We start from the raw sequence: 18,394 nt of genomic DNA, 5'->3' as shown, positions 1-18,394 counted from the left end.
AAAAGTAGAATGGTATGAGTATAGAAATTTCCAAGTAACATCAAACATTTTGTGTATGTCACAAGTTATGTGAAAAATTCTACTCCTGGAAAACACCTGAAAGTGATACATGATAGGTTAAGAACAGTTTTCAGCTCCACACACATAACTTGAAGGTCCTTCAGCACTTGCTTCCTATCACACCTCTCTCCCACGACAAGATGGAGTAGACAGAAGAAATAATTTCAGGCATGGGACCTTAGCTGAGAGTGTCTGGGATATAGCAACAGAGGCAGAAGAGCCTCCCACACACTGATAAATAGTAGAGAACTTTTGAGTCAAAGTAAGTAAAAAAAAAAAAAAAAGAGAGAGAGAGAGAGACCCAAGGATAGGTTCTTTGTATAAAAACAGCAGCCACTGGCCCATTAGAGTTATATGAGTGAGCATTTTGTGGGAAAGACTATAGTTCCACATTGGGCTTTTCACCATACCCACCCACATTCCCAGGCAATAATCAATGTCATTAATTAAGAAAACAAATGACAATAACAACTGCATGAAAAATATAATTTAGCAAAATCAATATCATCTCTTTTCAGAAATAATGTTTGCTGGAAGGGAACACCAGAGAAATCAAGCAGAGGCTGTAGTTCTGGACAAGCAGATCAACCGTCTACTATGAAATACAAGGATTAGACATCTTTCTTAATTACCTTCAAAACCTCACCTCCTTCCATTCTGCTCCCATCCCCACACACTTCGTAGGCTACCATCCTGCTACTCCTCTTTTCACTTTCCAAACATTCCATTTCTCCCCTCTTCTGTGCATTTGAAAACAACATTTTCTGCCTGAGAGCTCTTTGCCTCTTTCCACTCCACTCATAGATAATCTTCAAGACACAGCTTAACAGACATCTCCTTTGTGAATCTTACTCTGAATCTCTGGGATAATACAACTTACTCCTTCCTCAGTGGATTTATTTTACTTCATAATAGCAATAATCACATTGTATGTTTTTGCTTATTTTTTTGTTCTATGCCATTAGATTATAATCTTGCCAAAAATAGGAATCTCAATTTGTTCATATTTTTAGGCCTAACATGTAGTTCAGCATTTGATACAGAGTAGGTGCTCACACTGTTTTGATTTAAAAATTTAATAAACATAAAATGGAGGGAGTAATACCTGCTCAATCTACTTTACAAATAAGTTACATATGTGAAAGTACTTCGCAAAGTGTAAAGTACCACTTATATCAATGTAGAGATGAGTATTACAAAGACGATTGTTCATGTCATTAGCCATTTTCATTTCTGTAGAATCTCTCCCATTTACAAAGAGAGGAGAAAGAGAACGGACAGAAAACCCAGTTACTTTTACTGAGCACGATCATGTGTCAAGCACTGTGCTCAGTCTTGGAACTGAAAAATAAATGAGTTCACTATTAGGCAGAAACATAGAGGTAGAGTGTTTCAGGTAGACAAACAAGTACAAAGGCCATCTCATTGGGAAGCTGCATGGATGGCATCTGAGCATGAAGAGCTCTGCTAGTGCACAGACTATGTTTTCAAGATGCAGATAAGAACCAAAACTATCTAAGACATCTTAGACCATGCTAAGAATTTTGCCCTTAATCTTAAGGGTAATAACAGAAGCTTTTGAGCTAATCAACTTAATGCTAATAGGTTAAATGAAGAAGGCACAAACAGTATCTTTCGAGTCCAATTTCTTTCCCCTGCTTCCTTTCTCTCCCCTTTGATAAGACCACTGACTACCACCTACGGATTTAACCTTATTCTAAGTTCTGAGAAAATACAAAAATGGTCCATCAGGTTCCACTTTCACATAGAGCTTTTCATGAAGCCTAATAAAATCTCATATGACTGATAGTATACAGATATGTTTTAAGATAATGTAAGTTTTAAGAACGTGATATAACACAATGGTAGAATTTTGGACTCTGTATGTATATCACATGGCTTCAAATCCAGGCTCAACACTTATAAGGTAAGTGGTCTTGGGTTGTTATGAGAATTAAATGACATAACACTTGTGACTAGCACATAGAAAATACTAAATAAAAGTGCGCTGCTATTGATAATTTTATTATTATTACTATATTAGTATTATCATATAAAAATTTAAATGTCTTAGACTCTCTCAGGTTCTTTGACTCCCAATTCCACACTCTTGCCTTCCTCAAATACCAAGTTAAAACTTATGCTAATTTTTACTATAGTTCCATAACTGAACACTTCACTTATTCATTTGGCCAAGTTGACACCTTCTACTTTGGACTAGGTAAGGTGGGGAAAGAACTTTAGAGTCAGAAGAACTGTGTTCATGTTTGAGCTAAAAATACTGTAGCTATAATTTATGGCATAAAATTCTGGAGTGTTAATTACCTATTTTACCTGTAAGAGAAAGGTCCAAATTGATTTTTAAGGAAAATATTATCTCTGTGTATGGTCATGTACTACTTTTTAAAATTAAATTTATTGGGGTGACACTGACTAAAGTATATAGATTTCAAGTGCACAATTATATAATACATTATCTATGCATATATTGCATTTTGTGTTTACCACTCAAAGCAAAACCTGACTTATTTCGCTTAGCATGATAATCTCAAGATCCATCCATGTTGTTGTAAATGGCAATACTTCATCTTTTCTTATGGCTGAGGAATATTCCATTGTATATATGTACCACATCTTTATTTGATCATCTATTGAAAGACACTTTGGTTGTTTCTATTTGTCCTTCTATTATATATAGTTTACTTTTAAAATTCCATTTTCATTAGGTTCCTTACATTTCATAAAGTGTGTCAATTTTGCCTTCAATTCAGCTAAACGTTAAAGCATATAGCTCTAAATATATATTAAATATATGCAATTCATATCACTGTCATGAACCATTAACTTGGTTGAAAGAAATATATGTATGAAGACATTATAAATATCAGAAGTAGCAGTCTTTTCACACCAATGAATAACACAAAATTTATCAGAACACTACATAGCTGGACTACATTGTTTTGACCTCCACAGAATAGCTTTGACTAAACTATGCTTTGCCTAGGAATTCAGGCAAATTATAAATATCAGGAATTCCAGTGAAACGCAGGATTGAAGTTATTGTATAGAAACTGATTAAGTGGACAAACAATATAATCACTTATATTTTTAATATAATAAATAAATTAGGTATTAAAATATTCAATTGCATTGATGAAGTCCAGCTCCTGTCTTTTGTTCAGAATGGTTTTCCTAACCATTTATTCAACTTTATTCCATAAATAAAGTCTGCAGTTACCATGTGCTTTATTTTTGGCCTATCTGTGTCTCTTCAGACTGGACAGTCAGAAAAACTATCTTAAAGGAAAGAAGTGGCTGTTTTATGTCTTCTACTTTTGAAGAAACTGGTTTTTGATTAAGTAAACTTTAATGAGATAGACATGTATTTACATGGGTATACATAATCCGTAGAAATCTATTTTAGCTTATCATGAAGTATGATTATTTTTTTGAATCATACTATTGGTTTAATTTGATATCTGGTAGGAAAATACACACAAGCAAGGTTCATATCCAACAATGACACTAAGAATTCTCATTTTTCTAAAGTTTTTGAAACATGTCCAACAAATATAAATACACAAGAATATTTTATAAGCGTGATGATATTTGATACTCACTCTAAGACCAGGAAATCCAGGAGGACCAATGCTACCTATAAGTCCCTAAGTAAAAGAAATGTGCAAAACTGGTTAAATAGGATTCCAAATTACTTAAGTGTATTTTCTAAAGATGAAGACAAACATTTCTTGGGGGAAAAAAATTGGTGAATTTGAACTTCTTCTACAACTAACTTCTTTTTTTTTTTTTTTTTTTATTAATTAATTTATTTATTAGTTTCAGGTGTACAAAACAAGGTAATACTTAGACGTTCATCATTTATATCCCTCATACTGTGAACCCCCCTCCCCCATCCACTATCCCTCCGACCTCACACTGAACCATCACATTATATATATAAAATTATAGTCTTCTACAACTAACTTCTAAGACCTCTCTACTCTTATGTGTCCTTCTAAGAAGTACAAATTTCTAGTGGCAATTTTATAATCTTCAAAAGTGCCCTGACTCCATGCTTTTGGATGCTAGGATTACACTTCGCCTAGGATATAGATTTCTCTATGTCTTACATTTTAAAGATTTTAAAGACTTAAAACGCTTTTCAAGAAGCATTATATTTTAAATAAGTAGATTTCAAAATGAAAAGTTTTAAATATTATAGGACTTCCAGCCTAACAAACTTTATGTATATTTACCTGACAAAATATTAAATAATATGGCTCCACACTAGGTATGAAAATACAGTCACATGCTGCATAACGATGTTTCAGTCAACAATGGACCACGTATACAAAAGTGGTATGCCATACGTGTGTGGTGGGCTGTACCACCTAAGTTTGCGTAAGCATACTCTGTGATGTTCTCACAACGAAATTGCCTAATGATGTGTATCTCAGAACATATCTTTAAGTGGCGCATGACGATACATAAATGGTATTAAATAAAAAAGTAAATAATGCTTACTTTATTATGCTTGAAAGGGGAAGCTCCCCAGAATCATGGGCAAGAAAAAGATGGTAAAGATTCTACTTGCGACATCATTATAACAAATAAAACTTTGGCTAAATTTTCTAAATAAGCTAATACATTTTTAATTTGTAAAAAGAAATAAAAAACAAACGAGTTTCAAACACTTTATTTAATTATAAATGCTAATAATTGACATAAGTTTAAATATAGGAAGTATTCCTAATTTAGGCTACAAAGATTTTGTGGTTAAGTCTAATTCACCTTAAAATGTTATGGGAAAAAAAAGTGTGCATGGCATAAATTGGGGGATAGCTATTAGATGCTTTTCTGAGGGCAAAAAGTGAAGGTATTACTACCTCACGTCAAAACACAGGAATCCATCATCATTCTTTGATAATATAATTAAACTAATTTTAGAGTATTGACTCCCTAATCAGAACAATTTCAAAGGAAAATACTTCTCTATAAAGTACTCAAAAGATTAATCAATGACACATTGAAGTCCCATAAAGCAATCACAAATGCACAATGTTTACATGAGGCTTGTTAGTACCTTTATGTACATGAAAGGCTTCTTCCCCCCTAAAATGTACAAGTCAGTCTTGTGATCATGTATTTCTAATATTTTACTTAAGCAGTTACATTTAACATGGTCAACATAATTAATTTTAAAGATTGTCTCTCAAGATGGAGATTATTCGTTAAACATTTTTGGCTTATTTCCCGTGTTTTAAAATTACAAATTGGAATGTGTACAGTGGTATCGAAGCTGGCTGGTGCTTATTCAAGTGGTAATGAGGATGGCAAGTACAGTTGCAACGGAGTTTGAGTGATGATAGATTGCAAGATTGGACCATCACAATTTACTCACAGGACTTCCATCAGGACCGGCGGGACCTCTCTCTCCAAAGTCACCTGGAAATCCCTGGCCCAGGGAAAGAGAAAGAAATGCTATTAAAGCCAAAATAGATGAAGAATTCATTTTTGCTTTGTTTTCTGATAAGAAATTTAGTAATAGGATATATTTATTGTCTAATCCCTAAATGGTAATGCAGCAAAAACAAACATGCATTTGTTTTGCATAACACTTCACTGATTTTGTTAAGTATATTTCTCTATTTTATAAAAATTATTTTACATGCCACATAATGTATACAGAAAGCTAAGTTGGAGAACATAGAAATTTGTTCATCATTATATAAGGAATCACTGAATGAAAGGAAACAAAACCAAGATTTCTGGCTGACCAATCCATTAGTTATGTCTGCTCTTTCATGCTGTTCCTATACCCACACCACAGAGAATGAAATGGCCTACATTACTCAGCATGTGTTTAGCACACTTACCATATGCTACGGGTTTTTATACATATTATTAGATATACACTACATCATTTCACGTTCACAAAGGTTGAATCAATGAGAACCAATATTTTCACTTTGAGGTTGAGGAAATTAAAGCACAAATAGGTTAAGTCACTTATACCCACTAGTGATGGGTGGGACTGAGATTTCAGTGGAGGCGGTCTGATTGCAGTCAATGCTCTTTCTACCATGCTATACTGAATACTTTAACTCATCATTAAAAGATATGACACAATGTAAAAAAAAAATCACTTAGATGCAATTTTATTGGGGAAAGGCATAATGCACACAAATACTATAAACATAAAATGGAGTGCCACTGAAAATTAAGCTTCCCAAATGTCTATTGAGAATTCTACATTGTACAACTATGAAGAATAGTAAAGTAATACTTTCTCATTATAAATTCTACTGTAAAATAATGCAGTTACTCAGTTACTCTTATCTCATATACTAAAGTTTTTTTTCTCTCTAAAAATTTACCACTGGATTTAGAAGGCTACTTTACAAAATGATTTATAAGACTTAGTATTGTCAACAGTTCAATAATTTTCATTTTTAGAAACGTATAAGATTAACAAAAATAAAACTACATTATTAGATTCTTATGGGCTATTTAGACAAGCCAGTGTTAAATATTATATATTTAACAGATTGACAAAAATCAGTGGTTCACTACACAAACATGAATGGGCTAAGTTTAAGAGACGGTTTAACAATGGAAAGTGTATACTGTTTCTGAGACATAGTTAACTCAAAGCAGTTTCTCTTACTCTACAATCAGAGAATACAAAAACATCTGTGTACTCAAACATATTGTAGCCATACTCCCTTTAAAGTCAGCTGAAGTTCAAGCAGGCATTTTGCTTTCATTGTCCTTGGAAGTCAAATTTTGTTGTCAACAAGCTCACAAATCTGCAATGCATCAGCCTATTCAGTATGAGCTAATACGGGTATTTGAAAGTATTTTTGATGCACAGGTAATGGAAAAAGTAGAGGAAAAATACTGTCATAAATCTGAAACATAAGAAATGATTCATTTTTAGATAGATCAGAGTAGGTTTTCCAGAAACTTCAGTGAATAGAATAAAGAATGGAGGATATACCACATAATTCCATTTATGTGAAATGTCCAGCATAGGCAAATCCAGAGAGACAGAAAGTAGATTACTAGTAGTCTGAGGCTGATGCATTGTATGGGGGAGAATTGGAGGGTGACTGCTAATGAATGCGTACAGGGTTTCTTTCTGAGGGGATGAAAATGTTCAAAAATTAGATAGTGTGATAGCTGCACATCTTTGAACATACTAATAGCGAATGAATTTTACATATTAACAAGGTGAATTTTATGATATGTGAATTATATCTCAGTGAAGTTTTTCTTAAAAAATTAAGAAACAATCAGCCTGAACAAGGAGCCTGACTGCTAAAAACATCCTTGGGGAATCATTCAGGATTGCTTATCCTCATCCAGTTGGAGGAGCTGCCCCCCAGTTCAGCTATCCCAAAACGCATGGTTTCTCCCAGCTAGGAGTGGGAGGAGGAAAAGGAGAGAGAACTGTGATTAGATCTCCGCTCATCAGGAAATCTGTGCTTTCTATAACCAGCATAAAAACAATGAAATACTTACTAATTTCAACTTCTTGTTCTTCTGTTAGTTCAACAGTATGTATAATACCTATTAGCTGTTCAATTCTACTTTGTCCTGAAACAATCTGGTTGAACTGAGTAATAATATTTTTAAAAGTTTACTATTTCTCCTCTCACTTTACTACCCACTGAACATTTCATTTCATTTTTAATTCTCTATTCTAGATAGAGATCATTGGTTTTATTATTTTTAATCTTTCTTATATGTTGACCACTGTCATCAATTTTTGAAATAATTTCTGCTAAATTTAGACATAGTTTCTTGTTTTATGAAACATAGTATAGTCAATGCCACAAAAAAGCATCATTATATTCGGCTATGTTTTGGATGTATATTTTCTTTTAAAGAACATCAAGCCAATGTTTTATATTATTGAATTTGTCATTGCTTGTTCACTGTCTATTCAGTTGTTATTGCAATTCTGGTAACTGCATGATGGTTTTTGTGTTTTAATGTAAGGGAGTTTCTGTATTCCTTTAATAATGAACCTTGATGTTTGCAGCCATGTATCTTCATTATCAAAAATTATCTTAAAGATTGGTTGTGAAATATGTAACAATGGTGACAAAACACTTTGCCTTTTAAGTTAGAATACAAAAGTTAAGTTAGAATTTCTACAATTTCTTTCTCCACTTGAAATAATTTGTTACAAAATACAATACTAAATTTTCTCTCATATTTACCTGCTGGAAAATTAAAACCATTAATTGAAATAAAATTGTGCTCTTTTAGAAATATCCTCAATACTGCCAGAGGATGTAATGGCCACTTCCCAGGATTACCATCCACTGGAAAGCTTGAGTTTCTGCCTTTCTAGCCTGATTTGCCAATTTGATGAATAATCATCTTTTAATGGGCATGTCAGAGGCGTACTGTTGCTTCTGTATTGTGCATAATCCTCTTTACACATTTTCATTCTTTTGATCAGTTACTAAATTTTATTTTATAAAGAATGTGACACATTAGGGATTTCACTGGATCACTTGAAGGTGTGAATAATTTTCTTGTCCATTTCCAGTGTTTGATCAGCATAGTGGACAGACTCTGAAGTGACCCCTAATGATTCCCTCCTTCTGGTGTTCATGAATTTGTAAGATACCCTTCCTTTGAGTGTGGATGTCACTATGATTTGCTTCTCCTAACAAACAGGATATAGCAAAGGTGATGGGGTGGTACTGATGTGATTATGTTACACTAAATAAGGCTTCATCTTAGCAGCCTGGAGCTAGTGACTTCCCTTGTGAGCTTGATGAAATAAGCACCCACATGGCAGGGTGACGTCTAAGAATTGTGGACAGTCCATGGGAACTGAAGGGGGACTATAGCCAAGAGCCAGCAAAAAAGCAGAGTCCTCAGTTCTATGACCTTTCTACAAACTCAAGGAAATGAATTCTTCTCACAACCTGAATGGGCTTGCAAGTTAACTCCTCAGTCAAGCCTCTAGATGATAATACAGCCAGCTGACACTCTGATTGCAGCCTCATGACACTTAGCAGAAGTGTCAGATAAGTAGTGCCTGAACTGACCCATGGAAACTGTGACATAATACATAGGTTTTGTTTTAAGTCACCAAGTTTGAGGTATTTGTTATGCAGCAATAAATAAAAAACTAATAAAATCAGTAACTAAATCTTTAAATAGAGAAAGTATGAAGTCCTACTTGCAAATTTTAATATGTGGTAATGCTCAATATAAGATTACTCATAGTGTCTCTAGATTTTTTAAATCTAAGTAAATCATTTCTTGAATACTTTTACTACTTATTTTTATTGCAAATTATAATTAATGAATATCAATATTGTTTAAATTAAAATTTTTATATTCATTTAACATTTGTTTTAAATTTAATCTAAATATCAATATTTAGAAAACATCATCTAGCATTTTATATTCATGTAGTTGCCAATGTAAAAAACTTTTGTCATGCTTCATGAATTTTATGTCTATAGCTATGAAATGCAATTTTAAGTGTTATATGAATTGGAAAAAGTGTACTATGAATAATGCAAAATGTTTCTCAGACTCTGGACGCAACTGCTCCAAATATCACACTAATTCTACTACCTCTGATACCATCACAAAGAAATCAAAACACAAAGAGAAGTAAGAAAATAAAAGTTTTGCATCACCAAGAAATAATACTTCATTATATCAGAGGCTATTGCATTATGCTAAAAGGAGAATTACATGGGTTAATTAAGTCACCTTTCCCCTTACCTAAGTGCTTCTACTGCTTGCTCAAATCCTTACCACAATCTTGAGCAGATTTTATCTCTAATGATGGCAGTGGTAAAAATCTATAAAACTTCATGGCATTTTATAGATTGCCATGAGGTTATAGCCAAGAGATGTGGAAATGAATTTCTCTGAGGCTTGAACATTATTAAACTATAGTAGCTAACCTCAAAGATGGACCCCCATGATTCTCACTCCCTGGTATTAATGCCCTTGTGCAGTCCCCTCCCCTTTTGAACCATGGCTGGCCTATGTGACCAACAGAATCAGTATGTGACTTCTAAGCCTAGGTCATAAAAAGCACTACACCTTCCACCTTGCTTTCATGGACCACTTACTCTGGTGAAAGCCACTAGCCATGCCGTGAAGACATTCTAGCTGTTGTGTGGAGAGTTCCCCATGGGGAGGAATTGAGGCCTCCCACCAACTAGCACCAAGTTGGCCAAACAGTAAGTGAGCTGTCTTAAAAGCAGAGCCTCCAGCCCCAGTCAAGCCTTCAGATAACTTTAGTCCTGCCCCAAATCTCAACTGCAACCTATGGGAAACCCTAAGCTAGACCCACCCAAGTAAGCCACTCTCAGCTTCCCAACTCACAGAAACTATGAAAAGTTTATATATATATATATATATATGTGTGTGTGTGTGTGTGTGTGTGTGTGTGTGTGTATATGTATATGTATATATATACACACACATTTATATATAAACTTATATAAAACATATATCTATATATAGATATATGCTTTAAACCACTAACTTATTTTGTTACACAGCAATAGATAACTACTACATAGTAATAAGAGTAGATGTCTAGGATTACAGTACCAATGCTAAGTGCTATACATTGAGTGGCAGGGGCACTTGTGATTTTTAAAATATATTAATTTTATTTGTTTGTGATGTCCAGTATCCTCAAAAGTGCAGAGTCCAGATCAAGAGTCTCTTTTGCCTGGGTCTAATGATGGTACTATTATCAAACATGATAGTTATCGAACACTAAGAACAAAAGAAGTATTCTAGACTAGTATGCCTGAAGAAGTATTCTAGACTAGTACACACATATGTGGTGTTAATATTTTAGACCATACATAGATAATATACTTGGCAGTATAGCTAAATATTTTGAAACAGTGAGGAAGTCATTGCTTAGGGAGTCTAGTAAGAGGATTTTTTCCTAGTTCTGCATAGAAATTTGAAAAAATAATGCATGTAAAATAATTGCAGAAATATGAGGGCCATAATAACCATAAAATACTAATGACTACATTTCTACAATTTTAACAAATCAAAGCAATGCAAATTTTTTCTGTTAAAGACTACAGTTAACTATGAACATATTTGGGTCTTTCTAAAGAACAAAGACTTAGAAACAACATGTTCATTCTAAAGTAGGGATAAATAAATTTTATAAAAAACATATACACTAAATAAGCATTACCAATACAAACAGAAATTCAACTTTTTCCAAGACTAAGCAATGAAAAGACAATCACACTAACTTGTCTAGAATTCAAAACACTAAAATAAAACCTAGAAGTCAATTCTACACATTCTAAACAAGAATACATATTACCAAGAAATCCTGATATTTAAAAATCTTTCAAAAGTGAAACACGATTACTGTAGGATAAGTCTAGAATGTGAAGTACTCTGTGATGATCCAGTCTCTTCCTTCTTTTCTCACAGGTAGGACAATTTGACCCGCACTTCAAGGGCCAACCAAGTCTTGATAGTTGGGCCTAATTTTAAACTTAGGTAGGAATTTAAGGAGTTCTAGCTCAAGTCTTAGAGACTAAGTATCCAGTCAGCCTATCTATGATTTCGGCCTCGGTTGTCAGATCCAAATCCCTGCCTTGTTCTTAAAGACTGGTTACAACTTTGTACTCCACTTCTGGGAATTGGAATCTCCCTTATTCTTTTGTCCAAGAACCAGTTTTGGTAGACAACATCATGTTCAATACTTCAAATATAAGGGCCCCACCTTATTCTTGCTGTTTTCCACACAAAGTGTACAGTCCTTGAACCCAAGCCAAACCTCACTGCCATATTTGCTCTCACATTCCTGATTTTGATAACCTGTAAGACTGAGTTTTCCCTTATGTTATTTGCCCTGAAAATAACTGCCTGGCTGAATTCCCACCTGTTGCTGTCGTGTCTCTATGAAAACTAGCTCTGCCTAGACTTCCTCCAAATTATCAACTGTAGTTCATTGATATCCCTCTTCTCTGTACCTATCCCGACCCTGAAGGCAGGTTTAATTCAAAGTCCTGGACACTTCCACACACCTTGTCCAGCTATAGTTGGCCAAATATAGTTACTACAGACTATACCCAGTAAAATAGGATCCAGAAAATACATTTTCCCTGAAAGACGCAGAATCATTTAAAAATTATTGACAATTTTTCATAATGCTCTATTAACAGCAATAGTTTCTTTATGATCGGATAAACTGAAAACTTTTCCTAGGATACAGAAAACATTGTCTCCAAATTTTCCACAACAATGTGTGTGTGTGTGTGTATATATATTTCGTATATATATGAAATACTACTGTGCAATATGTATTTTAAATAGTCTTGAGCTTAGGATAGAAACTAATAACAGTTGTCCAACAAAAAGATTTTATATTCTGAAATTTTAACCCTGGAGTTAGAAGCCAAAATACAGTTTACTTTAAATAGACTCTTGTAACAGAAAGATGTGTAAGAAAAGAAGAGGCCTCCTTTTTATATTCAGAAAAGCAAACATCTCTGAAGTCCAGTTGTTACAATGCCCTGAGGGTATTATTTTGTCCATCATTCTACGACTGTGATATTTTGATTATCATAGGAAGAAAATTTAGTACATGTTTTCTCTTTGTCAAACTTTAAATGTAACATGATTTTTAACTAATGTATTCCTATCAAGTCTGAAAAACTTAGAAAACCTCTATATTTTGACAACAGTTTTCTACATGTTGAGAGTAAATCCGAATATCCAAGTTCATGTTTATCTTCAATCCCAGCAAATCAGTTTTGCCATAAGTATTTTAGGTCTGTGGAGCCATATAAATATGCAAAGCCAACTTAGTACAAGAGACTATTGATTAGATCAATCTGGGAGCTCTCTAACATGCTTATTTTTTAAAACCATTATAGAATTTCCTGATTGTGGCACTACAGAATGAGGTTTGGAAACTTTGCATTATAAAGGAAGCTACTTGGAATTATGTAATATATGCAAAATTTGAAGTTAACAATACATACAAATCTCCTCTCCCTGCCTTCTGCATTTTTTATAAACAGTACTCTTCTAATATAAATCAGTGGATGTTTTCATGATTTTAAAGATTCTGACTCACATCAGATATGTTCCAAGAAGCTTCTCAAATAAAGACACTAAAACATGTAAAACAGTAGTTCTATGCTGTTTATAAGAGTTCTGACCAATAAAGATTGTCAACTACTGTTTTTTTTTTAATCTGATATCATTAGAGAAAGAACTTGAGACAAACTCTAATATCCACAGGTAGCAAAAAGAATGGATTAATAGCCTCTAGGGCTTCGCATTTTCAAAGGCTGGTTTTATTGAAGGCACCCAGAGCCCCCATGGCTGTCCTCTATAGTAACTGACAATAAGGACTTTGATCCATTTGTGACTTGTAGGGAGTGAAGGAGAGAAGGAAAGAGGTAAGAACTATATCTTAATTCCCAAAAGCATGACTACACAAATAATGACTAATGTATAACTGATTATACGAAGTCTTTAAAAATGATTGCTGTGATTAGTAAGTACCTGATACTAAGATTTTGAAATCAAAAATAGCTTATAATACAAAGAAAAAAAGAACTCTTCAATGCCATCAATTTAATCTCTAACTACTGAATAAGCAGGCACAATGTTTTATTTTGGGGAAAAAAATAGTCTTTTGGGAAGTAAAATTTAAAACGAAATAACTTTTAACACAAATATTAAATTTAAAAATGAGGCTAAATAATAAATATCTCTTGAATAACCAAAATAATATGTTATTTTTAAATGTGTCCATTTTCAATAGCATTCATGTAATATTTATACTATCTAGGGGAAGATAGCTCTTACTGCTAAACCTATAATTTTATTTAAAAAAATACAGACATCACTAAGGAAGTTGGCTCACAACAACTTAATTCATGCTTAGTGTTTACTCAGAAAAATAAGTGATCATTTGGCCATTTATGAGCAAACGATTTACAGCAACATCTTTCAAAACCTAAGCTTAGCAATGTTACTAACTCGTGGAACAGTTATGGACAGAAATTTTACCACTCCTCTGTGTTCCTGTGCTATATGTGTAAACGATGCAATCTCTCTATACATAGATAGATAGATAGATATTTTAATATTTTTGAAAATGATTCATATCAAACACAGAGCTTCAGTACACAGAATAGAAACCAACTAAGTAGTCCAAAGAAGCTCATCCTGATTAATATTTAGAAAGACCTGAACATGGATTTTGAAGTTTTCTATGATTCTTATTTTCACTGTCAGAGTGTTTCATACCACATAATACAGAAAGTAAAGTTTTCTTTGTTTTGTTTTGTTTTGTTTTTACCAGTTTCTGGCCTTAATTTCAGAGAATTTAAAAATCTAAGTATAAAATGTTACATAAAACTTACAAAGTTATCTAAAAAGAGTTATTGTTGTTCTACAAATTACGTGATACAATAATTATTTATAATTGAACCATACTATTTTATGTTCATGAGGCTGAGTACTTCTATCTACCTAAAATTTAAGGAAGCAAGCTCATTTAAAACACAGTAAGACTACGTTAATTAAAGGGGAGTGATAATTGTAATAACGTACATCTTCTAATAATATAAATGAAATAACATAGGATCCACATAGCAGTACTCTAATGAAGCATCGACCCACACTTCTAAATAGCTTTGAAAATGGCAGAAAATTGGAAGTATAGTCTTTGACATATGTACAGCCAAAAGTTTCTTAGACACAGGTACTTTCAGATTTCAGCATTTCTAGGATTCTGTCACATTCTTTCAGATGTTCAGGTTTCTGTCATCTTCTTTATGGTGGCCTGAAATCCTTTAGCTCTGCCTCTGTATTTAAATATCTATTTCACATATAACAAAAAACAGCATATATGATTTAATAAATTACCAAGATAAAATGGTCATATTTGTATTCCATACACCTAATATTTTCCACATCAAAAAGATTGGAAATATCACCAGATGTTTTCCTTTTACTGTTATTTAAACATTAATAAGTGACGATTCTTCTCATGGAATTTTTTTTTTTTTAATTAAATTTATTGGGGTGACAATTGTTAGTAAATTTACATAGATTTCAGGTGTACAATTCTGTATTACATCGTCTATAAATCCCATTGTGTGTTCACCACCCAGAGTCAGTTCTCCTTCCATCACCATATATTTGATCCCCTTTACCCTCATCACCCACCCCCCACCCCCTTACCCTCTGGTAACCACTAAATTATTGTCTGTGTCTATGAGTTTTTGTTTCTCATTTGTTTGTCTTATTCTTTTTGGTTTATACACTGTTGGTGGGAATACAGACTGGTGCAGCCGCTATGGAAGGCAGTGTGGAGGTTCCTCAAGAAATTACGAATAGAATTATCATATGACCCAGCAATCTCTCTCCTGGGTATCTACCCCAAAAATATAAAAGCATTTCTCTATAGAGACACGTGTACTCCAATGTTCATTGCAGCTTTGTTTACGGTGGCCAAGACATGGAAACAACCAAAATGTCCTTCGATAGATGAATGGATAAAGAAGTTGTGGTACATATACACAATGGAATACTATTTGGCGTTAAGGAAAGATGATATAGGAGCATTTGTGACAACATGGATGGATCTTGAGAGTATAATGCTAAGTGAAATAAGTCAGACAGAAAAAGCAGAGAACCCTATGATTTCTCATGGAATTTTAATCGCCTAAATTGAAATACAAGTGTCCCACGTTACATAATATGCCATGCATTATGTTTGCCCTTACTTAATGTCAAAGTTATCTGAAGATGATTTTACTTAAACAGAGCATAGGGGAGCATTTACACATAAGATAATATTCTGGAAGAATCTCTCAGGTCAGCTTTGGCATAACTTGCCTTGTGGTTGTAACTGGATCTTACTCAAAGTACTGCAATTTCCTCATAATCATGGCCAGGCCATTGTGTGGTAAAAACAAGAAAAAGCACATATAGTACATAAGACACATTACAGCAGCACACAAATTCAGACTTATAACTGAAGACATACAGAAGAAGCCCCAACGAGATGGGTAGGAGGCGTGGAGATGCAGAACAGGCTGGTCCCACACCAGCATGTGGCAGTTAAAACTCGGGAGGGATATCTAAGCTGTAGAGGTACCCCCTGAGGAGTGACAGGTCCCAGCCCCACAGCTAGCAGCCCAGCCAAAGGTTCCAGTACATGGAAGAGAAGTTCCCAGAACTTCTTGCTGTGAAAACCAATGGAGATCGTGGCTGAGTGACATGGAGAGCAGCTAGGGTCTGAGGTGTTCCTTTTAAAGAGCACACACTCAGACTTGCTCACTGGCAAACTTGCTTGCTCTGGGCTCCAGTGCTGAGGCAGCAGCATGAAAGGCACCAGGGACATACAGGGTGGAACTAAATTATCTGGCTTCAAACTGAGGGCTGAAGGAGCAGCTTTCTCCCCAACAGAAGTGCTGGCAGAGGCCATTGTTTCTTTTTTGAGCCCCCCATCCCCCATGTGCAGACACAGGCAGCCGCCATATCTGAGTCTCCATCAACCTGACTAATACAATTCCTTCCCCACCCCCAACTCGGCTGATTCCCTGAGATCCCGCCCAACCAAACTTGTGGGTCCACCCAAGCTGCTTCCAGTGGCTTTGCCGCACAGCGGGTCTGTCTTGGTTCATGTTTCATACTTCCTCAAATTCTCTCAAAGGTTCACAAACCCTAAACAAGCAGCATCTTCCCTCGGTGTGCCCTTTACCACTTGCTAGGCAGCCCCCAGCCAGCCACTAGTGGCAGCCGGTCTCAGTTTGCAGCTTGACCTTTCCCAGGTACCTCCAAGCCCAGTGTAGAAGGAAGACATTTGTGGATCATTTCGTGGTTCAGGCCAGGTGGCCCCGGGAAGGGCACAGGTGGAAGCTAAACTTGGCCTACAGCAAGCACCCCCCACCAGGAGTCCCCAGGGCTGGCATGCCCAGTGGCCAGCTTTGGACTGTGCTGGAGCATACCAAGCCACCTCCACAGACAACACACCCAAAGGGCAGAATGAGCAGGTACCAGAGACCCACTAAAGCAAATCCTGCTCCATAGGGTCAGTCCCTGCACAACAGCTCCTCCACTGTAGTCATGGCCAGTCCTCACAACCAATCAGCCTGAAGTTCAACCCCTTCCACTGATGTGCAAACAACAAACAAGGCTCAACTACAACAGGAGAGCACACACAACCCACAAAAAGGACACTCTTGCAGCACCTGGCTTAGGTGACAGGGAGACTGCACCACTGGGCCTCACAGGACACTTGCTATATAAGACCACTCTAAGACTGGGAGACAGAGCGGCTCTGCCTGATACATAGAGACAAACACAGAAAGACAGCCAAAATGGGGAGACAAAAAAAAAAAAAAACACATGAAATGAAATGAAATGAAAGAACATAACAAACCTCCAGAAAAAGAACTAAACAAAATAGAGACAGCAATTTACTAGATGCAGAGTTCAAAACTGGTGATAATATCTCAATATCTCAATGAGAACTTCAACAAAGAGATGAGAAACATAAAAACCGAGATAGAAAACACAAAAAAGAACCAGTCAGAAATGAAAAACACAATAACTAATATAAAGAATACATTATAGGGAATCAACAGTAGTTTAGATGAAGCAACGATTTGAATCAGCAGTTTGGAAGATAAGGCAGCAGAAAACACCCAATCCAAACAGAAAAAATAAAAAACAATCCAAAAAAATGAGGATAGTTTAAGGGGCCTCTGGAACAACATCAAGCTCACCAACATTCACAACGTAGGAGTACCAGAAGAGAGAGAGCAAGGAATTGAAAAACTAGTTGAAGAAACAGTGACAAAAAACTTCCCTAACCTGGCAAAGGAAATATACAAGCCCAGGAAATGCAGAGTGTCCCAAACAAGATGATCCCAAAGAGGCCCACACCAAGATATCATAATCAACATGCCAAAGGTTAACGAAAAAGAGAGAATCCTAAAAGTCACAAGAGAAAGGCAAGGGATTGGCACGAAATATTCAAAGTGATGAAAAGCAAGGACCTACAGCCAGAGTACTCTACCCAGCAAGGCTGTCATTTAAAATCAGAAGACAGATAAAGAGATTCCCAGACAAGAAAAAGCTAAAGGACTTCATCACCACTAAACTAGGAACGATGAATCTAAGAGGGACTTCAAGATGGAAAAAAAAGGGGGGGGGATAAAAAATATGAATAATACAATGGCAGTAACTACATATTTATCAACAATTATTCTCAACGTAAACAGATAAAATGCTCCAATCAAAAGACACAGGGTGGCTGAATGGA

The 18,394-nt window shown here is 35.1% G+C and overlaps 1 protein-coding gene across 10 annotated transcripts in view; it reads right to left on the bottom strand.

Annotated features, from left to right (window-relative positions):
• Window positions 1-18,394, bottom strand: part of COL24A1 (collagen type XXIV alpha 1 chain) — a 308,048-nt gene that overhangs the window by 213,291 nt on the left and 76,363 nt on the right. For all 10 annotated transcript variants that reach the window (XM_081056177.1, XM_081056184.1, XM_081056178.1 and 7 more), the window contains 2 exons: window positions 5,462-5,515; window positions 3,681-3,725 (listed from right to left, as the gene is read on the bottom strand). In XM_081056177.1, coding sequence (XP_080912303.1) covers window positions 3,681-3,725; window positions 5,462-5,515 — 99 coding nt within the window. The remainder of the gene's footprint in view (window positions 1-3,680; window positions 3,726-5,461; window positions 5,516-18,394) is intronic.

Source organism: Rhinolophus hipposideros, assembly GCF_964194185.1.
Source record: "Rhinolophus hipposideros genome assembly, chromosome: 8".
In the NCBI taxonomy this organism is placed as follows: Eukaryota; Metazoa; Chordata; class Mammalia; order Chiroptera; family Rhinolophidae; genus Rhinolophus; species Rhinolophus hipposideros.
This window is presented reverse-complemented; position numbering and strand designations above follow the sequence as displayed.